At 57.8% G+C, this 9,298-nt stretch overlaps 1 protein-coding gene across 1 annotated transcript; it reads right to left on the bottom strand.

The window, feature by feature from the left end:
- Nucleotides 1-731: 731 nt before the first annotated feature.
- PPIF (peptidylprolyl isomerase F) lies at nt 732-7,261 on the bottom strand. Its single transcript, XM_046027935.1, has 6 exons — nt 6,968-7,261; nt 5,774-5,804; nt 5,273-5,361; nt 3,488-3,584; nt 2,888-2,963; nt 732-1,694 (listed from the first exon to the last, which is right to left on the bottom strand). Exons 1-6 carry the CDS (start codon nt 7,172-7,174, stop codon nt 1,559-1,561), a joined length of 636 nt encoding a protein of 211 aa, XP_045883891.1. The 5' UTR covers nt 7,175-7,261; the 3' UTR covers nt 732-1,558.
- Nucleotides 7,262-9,298: the final 2,037 nt, after the last annotated feature.

The raw sequence follows: 9,298 nt of genomic DNA, 5'->3' as shown, positions 1-9,298 counted from the left end.
CAGTCCTTGCAACTGAGCTCCTGAAACTGCCCTCATGGAAACCCTCCAGGACTCCAAACGGCCCGACTCCAGCCACTGTGACCTCAGAATGACAGGAAGCACATATAACCGGACTCTGGGAACCCCAACGTGAAATAACTCTGTTCATATTGTGAACAGAATGCAAAGATTCTACACTCGGACTGCCATCGCTGGCCTGCCCTCCCACTCCCCAGTCTGCCTTCCCTGTCACCTCAGAATCACCTCGAACTCCAAATGTAAGAAGAAAATCCAGGATCGTCAACTCCACACCCAACTTCTGATGATCACAGAGCCTTCTCTAAGACTGACATGGGAAATGTCATCATCCCTGCCACTCCAGAGCACGCATTAAAATGACAGGCCAGGCCCCACGCTACGCACTTGGCCTCTCTCCACTTAGTTACCCCATTTTGCAGCTGAGGAAAACAGACTCAGGGTCACCAAGAGGTGGAGCTGGGATTCTGGCGGGTGCTGACACCGGGGTTGTGGCAGTGCTCACAGCCAGGCTATGGGTTCTAAGATCGCTTGTCTGAGCCCATCTCATCTCTGAGGATGACAACAGCGCCATCCTTGGTTGCTGGAGTGATGAAATGAGGTGGTCCAAGTAAAAACCTCAGGGTAACTCAGACGTGTGTGTGGTAACTCAGTAAAGACTGGGTCCAAATACTTGAGTTGTAAACCCTGCTTCCTAAAACCACCAGACACCAGACTGTCTTCTACAGAAAATAGGATTTATTTTCACATTTCAAGAGTACACAAATAAATGTCCCACAAGTGTATTACATACAAAATCAGTAGATTTATTAACCACAGAAAAATCAAAGCCCTCCAGAAAAGACACGTCCGGGCCACTTCCATTCTTCACGAACTCACGGACTGCGCACAGTTCGCGGTGGGTTTGCTCCCAGGTTCGTCTGCGTCTACCCCCACGGACTACCCTCAAAACCACAGCAGCAAACCAACAGGATTCACAGTGGCTGGGATAAGTGCCATGGCTGTGGCCCCTTCACTAAAGCCCCGATCGTGTTCCAAAGGCTCTGGGGTTCCGTGGCTTCAGCCACCAATTGGGGTCCTGCCACGGCACAGGGCAGTTAGTGTCACAGCTTCGTCTCTAGGCAATCTTGTTAATTAAATTATTCCAATTAGAAGAGATATAATGGCCCTTTTGCAACAGCTGGCCTTCCCCCCTCAGTCGAGGAAAGGGCAGTAACCTGTCCCTGAAGCTAAGCCATCACCACCCCAATGTCCAAGGCACGGGTGACCTTGGGCTGGCCAGATGAGGAGTGGTGACATCACATCCGTGATGGGTGTCTAGAAACGGGGTGGTGAGGGAGGGCGGACGCTGGGGAAGCAGCATGGCGGGCCTGGTGGAGATCTGACGCTCAGGAGAGGTCTCGCTCCAGCACATAGTGACGGCGGAAGGCGCACAGGCACCCGGACGGGGCACCGCGGCTGGCGCGTGAGGTGGCCGCCTAGGTTAGTCCACATGAGTGCAGCTACTACCGGCCTAGCGCCCCGTGGCCATGGCCGTGGCCAGTTAGCTCAACTGGCCGCAGTCCGTGATGACGATCTTCTTGGACGTCTTCCCACTCCTGGAACCGAAAGATTCTATTTTCTTCACGACATCCATTCCCTCTTTGACGTGGCCAAACACGACATGTTTGCCGTCCAACCTGTGAGTCGAGCCAGGTAAGAGTAAGAGCAGTGCAATGTCACCCAAGGTCATGGTCACCTGCTCGTGGAACTATTCAGCAGAGATGGCAATTCTGAAAGGGACCCACACGGAAAATCTGGACCCTGCCCTCACAGCTCTGGTACGAGGCCTTGCTGAGCGCCCCCAAACAGACCAGAGGGTCCCTCCCTTCTGGGGCCTGTGCTGCCTCCTCTGCCGCATGACCTTGTCCTGGGACACTTAACCTGAATCCTGATAACCTCATCTATGAAAAGTGAATTATTCTTGTTCTGCACAGGGAGATAACAGGGTGTTAAACTCCTCCCAGGAAATAAGAAGTCTGTGTAAATGGAACCATCTTAATGGTCACAAGTGGCAAGGCCAGAGCCAAGGTAGCACGTGTGGCTCTCTCCATCTGAGAGACTTTCGAGAATCTAAATAGCCCCTTAGACCAGTGCCAGCAAGGCCAACACTGGTTACCACCTGGGGCAGAACTGCAGGACCCATGAGAGTTTCCACGGAAGCTGCAAAGGGCAGGCCGAGCCGGCAGCGACCTGCCCAGCCCTGACATCTGTCTCCCTTCTGGCCGGGGGGCTAGAGACAACAGGACCAATCTATCACTCAGGTCTCTCTAAAGTCCTAGGAAACGGGCTTTGTGAAGTCTTAGCTCTGGGCCAGCTAATGTCCCCTCAACCCCATATGCCTCAGGGATAGGAAGCAGAGAACTCTGGGCTCAGGAACTTATTAGGTAGTGGGACAGTGACCAGGGAAGACACCCCTAAAATCCACAGGCGCGTGGGCGAGAGACCTCCATGGTGCACTCCAAGCTCAAGGTAAGCCGGGAAACAACAGGTTAAACCAAGCAAACAGGCTTCGACCACAGGCCACCTTGAGGCCCTTGAGTTCTACAGCATGTCCCAGACGGATGTGGTATAAGTCCTCTGGCACAACACATGGAGGAAATTCCAGCTGACAGCAAACAGAAGCCTAACACAGACACAGTTCTAAGAACAACCCAAATTCCCCCAGTCCTTTCATGAACTTTACCTTCTCCCATAGGGACACACACAGCCCAGCGGAGGGCTGCCGCCCTGGAGCATGGTCCAGCTTCACGCTACCCTCCCCCTGAAGCACACAAACCCTCTTCTGGCTGCAAGGCCAGCCCTCATGTGGAACCCGGGGCGAGGAACTCACCAGTCTGTCTTTATGGTGCAGATGAAGAACTGGGAGCCGTTGGTGTTGGGGCCTGCGTTCGCCATGGACAGGACACCTACAGGAACAGGCAGGAGTGAGCCAGGCTGCCCCAGGAGGCCCCTCACTGGGGAACCATTCACACGAGCAGACAGTTCCCAGCACAGCAAGGACACTGGGGTCTGACGGTCCTGGAGCTTGAGGAGGACAAGCAGGGCCCAGAGGATGACCGGCTCCCTGGGGCCCATCCCCGCGGTGCTGCCACAGGAAGGCCAGGGCCTTGCGGAAGCTCTCCGCAGCAGAGCCAGCACGGGAGTTTGGCGCACTGCATCCTGGGTCTTAAATGTGACACAACGCTGGGTTTTGCTGAAAGGCTTTCTCCCCCAGCTTCTCAAAGAAAGACTTGCTTTTAAACGGAGAGCTCAGCACGACAAACCTCCAGGAAAACCAACACTCCAACCCGGAGTGCCGAAGGAGGAAAGGGGCATCGCTGGGTATCGGGAAATCGGTCCCAGCCTCCCAGCCGTGGGGGGCATGGTAGGCAGGCCAGCAGCCGGGCCAGACCTCAGGGCACTCAGAACGGAGAATGGAGGCCCCACTCACCTGGTCCCACGTGCTTCAGTGTGAAGTTCTCATCAGGAAAGCGGCTTCCGTAAATGGACTTGCCCCCGGTGCCATTGTGGTTGGTGAAGTCGCCCGCCTGCGAGCACAGAGCACCTTCTGAGCGGCCAACCACCGGAGCTGGCAGGAAAAGACTGCCGCGGTGCAGGGACGTGGCCCCCAACCCACTTGGGGCCCACCCAGCCAGAAGCCCCACAGGCCAAGGGGTCAGAGAACATCCAAAGATGTCCGGACTCCTAGCTTCAATATTTTCTGCCATTAATAACTACCCTACCTTCCAAATGATCCACTTTTTAATTTGCGCAGGTTTTTAAAAAGATTCTCAAAGGATCTAATGGCTATTCTGCAATGATTTGTAGGTAGTGACCTAGAATTTTCTACCTACAGCTCTTAGAGGGGAGACAAGGAGGTGACCAGGGAGTCCCTGTTCCCAAGTGGGGGGAGCAGCAGCCGGCACAGAGCTAGTTCCCTATGCTGAGCCCCAATTCTCCCCCATCACCAGGCCTCATGGCCTCCCTACACCTTGCAGACCCAGGACGGAGTCCCCCCGGGTCTGGCATCCCTCCTCACAGCTTGCCCGAGATTTCCAAGGGAGCCGTGGCCGGAAGAGCGCAGTGGCTGCAAGCCCCAACCCAGCCCCTGACCAAGGTCTCATGGCTGTCTTCCTCAGATATGACCCTCAGGTGAGAGAGATGACTCGACCAGCCTGACCTAAGCACTCACAAATGCCAGTAAGGTGACCCCAGACAGGATGATTCAAAACCCTGGCCTCGGCCTCCCGTGCCACCAACTCATGCCTCAGAGAGCCCTCCAGCCTTAGAAGGGCCTACTCCTGCCAGCTGCTTTTCAGAGAAGACCCTCGCCCGGCTCAGGACAGTCCCTTCAGCTTCTGCTTCATCCACTGCCTCCCTCAGGCAGAGCTGGGAGGGCCTCTGCGGCAGAGAGCCACAGGCCTAGCCAGGCCTGTCCCATGGCCACAGCCTCCGTTCCCGTCCCTGCAATCATCACACTGGACACGTCAGCAGGCCCAGCCCCAACCCACTGCCACTCACCGCAGAGGATGACAGCCCCAGGGAGGAGTGGAGGGAATGGGGCAGAGAACTCTGGGAGGGAAGGACTTCAGAGAGATCATGACACTCATGTCCCTGCCTCTATGGCCTGCTGGCTCAAGACACCAACCCCTGTCTTACAGGGCCTGATCTAACAGGACAACCCCCAGCACAGCTAGGGTCCTGACCCTGGGAAGTTCCTGTTGTCCTCATCTATCCCCAAACTTCTGACACAGCCTGACTGAGGTTTTTGAAAAATCAGGCAGCACACATGACTAAAGAACACTCATTTAACCGAGAAAGATGCCCCGCTCTAAAGGAGAAGCTCCGAGTCCAGACCTGTGTGTTCTTGTTGGTGCCGCCTCCCTCCCTCCCTCCCAACCTCCCACGCCAAGCACTCCGCCAAGCACTCCGTGGGACACACAGGGGGACGCAGCGGGAGACAGCTTAAATATGCGGATCCTGCAAAGCCTGAAGATCTACTCCCCGCCCCGTGCACGGCTGGATCTCAAGGCTGATTCCCCACCAGCCCATCCTGCCCCTGGCTCGTTGCTCAAACGACGGGGTCGCCCCACCCACTCCACCCGCTGAGTGAGAAGACAGGCCAAGAGAGTCTTGTCTTCTCCATTCAGCATCTCACAACCACCCTATAAGGTGGCCCCTGCTGTCCCTCCCCTCACCCCTGAACAGGGAAGTGAGGCAGACAGGGCTGCTGTACCTGACACATGAAGGACGGAATCACTCTGTGGAAAGTAGAGCCTTTGTAGCCGAAGCCCTTCTCCCCGGTACACAGGGCTCTAAAGTTCTCTGAGGGTAGAAGGAAGACACAGGTCAGCGGGGCCAGGCCTCAACTCCAGGGTCGCAACTCGTTCAAGCCAGCACCCTTTTATCCCCCAGGAGGTGAACAGGGGGTGGAAAGACCCCAAGCCAGCTCCCTGGGTCTGCTCTGGCTGTGCGACCCAGGGCAGGTCACCTTCTCAAAGCTCAGTGTCCCGGTGTCCAAGCACTGTGACAAGAGCACAGGCTCCTGGCAGGGAACCCCTAGGCCATGCAGTCACTGCCCCATCGGGCACCAGGAGGGAGGAAGGGGTCCCAGTGGACCGGTCTCATCTGGTCATGGGTCTTGGTGCCCCAACTCCTCTCACCATCCCACCCATCTGGCCTGGCCCCTCTCTCTCCCATCTAGACCAGACTAGGAAGGCCCCAAGTCCTGTCTTACCTGCTGTTTTTGGGACGACATCTGCCTTCAGCTGTGGGGAGGGAAGGGGCCAAGAGAAGATGGTCAGTCCAGAAGCAGGTGATAGAAGGAACCTCCTCACCAACAAACCCCCACAGCGGCCAAGGAGCCCCATCCACTTGCGGGGCCCCCAGCCCTCGGCAGGAGGCAGCCTAGGCAACTATCATCTCTGCCAGTTGTTTCCTGAACCCAGGCAGGGAGGAGGCAGCCTCGGTTTCCCTAGCTATCAGAAGAGATGACAGTGCCATCCTGGCCTACTTCCAGGGGCAAAACTGGCAGAGCTTATACAGCTTGGCCCCAAGCATCAGAGACTCAGGGCGGGGAGAGGTGCCAGTCCAAGCTCAATGCACAGAGGGGAAACAGGCTTCAAGGCAGGGGAGTGGGTGGGTGGGTAAGGAGAGGCTAGAGCCCCATCCAGGCCAGCCTCCTGAGTCCAGGCTTCAAAAGCCACCCTGGCACAAAACCACTAAAATAAAGGGGAGTAAGGAGAGTGGTCTCCCATTTTCCAGAAGGGAAAGTGAGGCCTACCAGAGGTCCCTCTGTTCAAAAGGAGGTCTGGCTTCAGGGCTACACCCGAGTTACTCCATTTGTTCCCCCTACTTGTTTCTTACTTTGTGAGTCCGGGAGTGTGGCGGGGTTGGAGTTGGGATGCAGGTCCCTTGGGCACACTACCCCGACTTGCAGGGGGCCGTCCGGGTCCGTCTGGGGGCAAAAGCCCCCAAGGCCCGCCCTGCAGGAGAGGAGGCCTGCCGGCCTGAAACCACCTCGGCTACTGCCCCAGCGCCGGGAGGCGGGGCCGCGCACCGCATTATGCAAGGGCAGCCACGTGAGCACCCCGCCCGCCCGCCGCCCGGACCCTCGAGCCCCCCGACACCCGCCCTCGAGCTTCCGGGTCTGGGCGCTGACCCCGCGAGGTCGCAGGACCTCTCCCCCACCTCGGGGCCAGCCAGCAGAGCCAGGCTCCCACAGTCCACGACCTGACCTTGAGCTTTCTCCTCCACACTTGCCCTCCTTCCCGCCTCCACTACTCCAAAGTGCCGAGAGGATACCGGAAGAGACCAATCTGATGCCCCCCTCTAGAGGTGCGGAAACTGAGGCCCATGGCCAGGTGTGGGAGGCAAGGTCTCCCAGCCAGCTGGGCACAGCGCCGGCCCCGTCCCCGTGCAGTCTGCTCACCTCCAGCACCACGCGGCCGAGCGGCTGCCCGTCGGCGCCCACGTCCAGGTACACGAGCGGGTTCCGGGACGAAGAGGACGAGTCGCGGGAGCCGCCGCCGCCGCTGCTACTGCTGCTGCAGGCGCGGGTCGCGGGGAGGCGCAGCGACGCGGAGCGCAGGACGGGGAGCAGGACGAGCAGGCGGGGACCGCAGCGCAGCGCCAGCATCGCGGCTGCGGGTCGGAGCAGGAGAGCGGCGGCAGGAGCGGAGGCGGCGGAAGCGACGGCTACGCGCGCAGAGGTTAGAGTCAGCCCCGGCCGCGCGCCGCCGTCTTTATTGGTCGGGCCGGCCTCGAGGCCCCGCCCCCGCCCGCACTGCCCGCCCCCTCCGGGCCTGTTCGCGGGCGACCCCTGGCGGCCGTAGCGGGCGGCATAGCCAAGCGGCTGGGGAGACGGAGCGTGATCTCCTTTCAACCGGTTCCCCAAGGACCAGAAACCTGAGGGACAGACACGACCTGGCAAAAGGGCTCCGGTTCCATTTTGTAAGAGTCCCAGATTAAAAACAGAGAGAGGGAAATATGCTAAAACGTGGTTAACTCCAAAATAAGGGCATCCATATGTTTTTATTTGAATATAACAAAAATCTCCGTTTGAGCCTCCTATATAGGCCTCCCCTCCACCCATAGACCCTGCAGAAGGAGAGATCAGGAGAGATAGTGGGTGAGAGACAAAGAACGTGGAGGTGAGAGGTGGACTAGAGTGAGAGGTGCAGGAGGACACAGGCAGGGACCCCTCCCCTGCTGACCACAAGCCTCCTAGTCCTAGTCTGGCCCTTTCTCCAGATGCTTCTGGATACCAGATCGTCTTCCCATACAACTGGAACTCAGCAGGTCTCAGCGGGTTCTGGCCAGGCCCCAGCTCTCCACCGGGGTTGGGTCCGATGCCCCCCCCCCCATGCCATAGATGGACAGTTCTGGTCCCTAGCAACAGGGTCAGCAGGCTCCTGGCTCCCCTCCCACCCTAGTCACCCCAAGAACACACCTGCAGGTCACACAGTACAGGGGTGATTCTGCAGGGAATGCAAGGAAAAGTGAAAAGGTAAGGCAGGAAGAGAAGGGGAGCTGAGAACCCTGATAAGGAGGATTTACCCCACGTGTTGAGGGGACTTCATAGAAGCGTGGTAGGGGTGAGGGTCCAGAGTTGGTAAATAATAGGGGCCCAGGCAGAGCATCTCAGCAAATATCTGTGCTCTCCAGTTGGGAAACAAGGACCCAAAGTGAGAAAGGCAGTGCCCGGGGCTAGGAGCACCCTGCACCTTTCCCTGTCAGCCTGCACCAAAGTCTTCTCAGGCCTCTCTGAGTCTGTTTCCCCACTGGAGAATCAAGATGGGCTGGTAGTCCTTACTCTGCTTCTTCCCCGGTCTGTTTCAAGGGTAACATGAACAAGAGAGAGAGGCGTGTGTCAACCGTTAAGTGCTGTGCTATTTGCATCAGTGATGGACAGGGTCTGGACTGTCTTTGCTTCAGGTCTAGGGCTTCGACAGCAGTGGGTCTCAGCTGCAGGGGCTCAGAGGTCCAAGGGGACCAAGAAGAGGGTGGAGGCTGAACCTTGGGGTCAAGTGGGCTTGACCTGAGACCTGAATCAGCTCCTGGGAAGGGGTAAGACGGCAAAATGCTGGTCCGAGTAAGTTCGTGAGGTTAAAGCAGCATGTCCTAGGCTCATTAGAATTCTGGCCTTGGCCCTTTCCTAGAAGTTTGGTCTGCTTCTCTACTCCTGGCCCAGGAGAAGCCTGGTCACTCAGTGATGGCCCAGCTGCATCCTGGAGTGCAGAGGCTCCCTAGGGTCCAGCCCAGGGTGGAGCCTCACTCTGTCCTGGGGAATGGCTCCTCCTTTCTCATGATTATCGTGCCCTGAAGTAGATAGAGCAGGGCTGAATGGGAAGACAGCTTGCCCCCTGCCCCATCTGGGGCCCTCAGGAGTCTCCCAGATCACCCTCACCCCCCAGCCCCGCATCAGTGCATACTGTCGATTTGAAAGAGGAAGAGAAGAACCACCTCCCATGTTGGTTCCAGTTCCTTCGCTCACACAGCCCTTTGCTACACCAGGTGGATTAATGGTGTCCTGTGGTCCTTCAAGCCTGCTCCTGGGGGGAAGCCTGCGTCTATCCCCCGCCCCAACGAAGCCTGAGCAGCCCTAACCCAGGGAAGAGCTGCCTTCATTCACTCAAGCACCTTAGCTCTCGGAGCCCTTCCCCGGCCCTTAGTGTGTCTGCTTCCCCGCCATGGCCTGGTGGCTGTTCCATTTTGCAGGTGGAGAAGGAAAGTCCTAAGAGACAAGAGAGTGAGTTGCCCG

Source organism: Meles meles, chromosome 13 (assembly GCF_922984935.1).
Source record: "Meles meles chromosome 13, mMelMel3.1 paternal haplotype, whole genome shotgun sequence".
Lineage (NCBI taxonomy): Eukaryota > Metazoa > Chordata > Mammalia > Carnivora > Mustelidae > Meles > Meles meles.
The sequence above is the reverse complement of the archived record's forward strand: the minus strand, read 5'-3'. Positions and strand labels throughout refer to the sequence as shown.

Excerpts from the sequence above, each read along its gene's own strand:
- PPIF (XM_046027935.1), bottom strand. The coding sequence starts at position 7,174 with ATGCTGGCGCTGCGCTGCGGTCCCCGCCTGCTCGTCCTGCTCCCCGTC. Across the intron at positions 3,585-5,272 it reads TTCCGTCCTTCATGTGTCAG|GCGGGCGACTTCACCAACCA; the intron begins GTACAGCAGCCC and ends CTGTGCTCGCAG. Across the intron at positions 2,964-3,487 it reads ACTGAAGCACGTGGGACCAG|GTGTCCTGTCCATGGCGAAC; the intron begins GTGAGTGGGGCC and ends CTGTTCCTGTAG.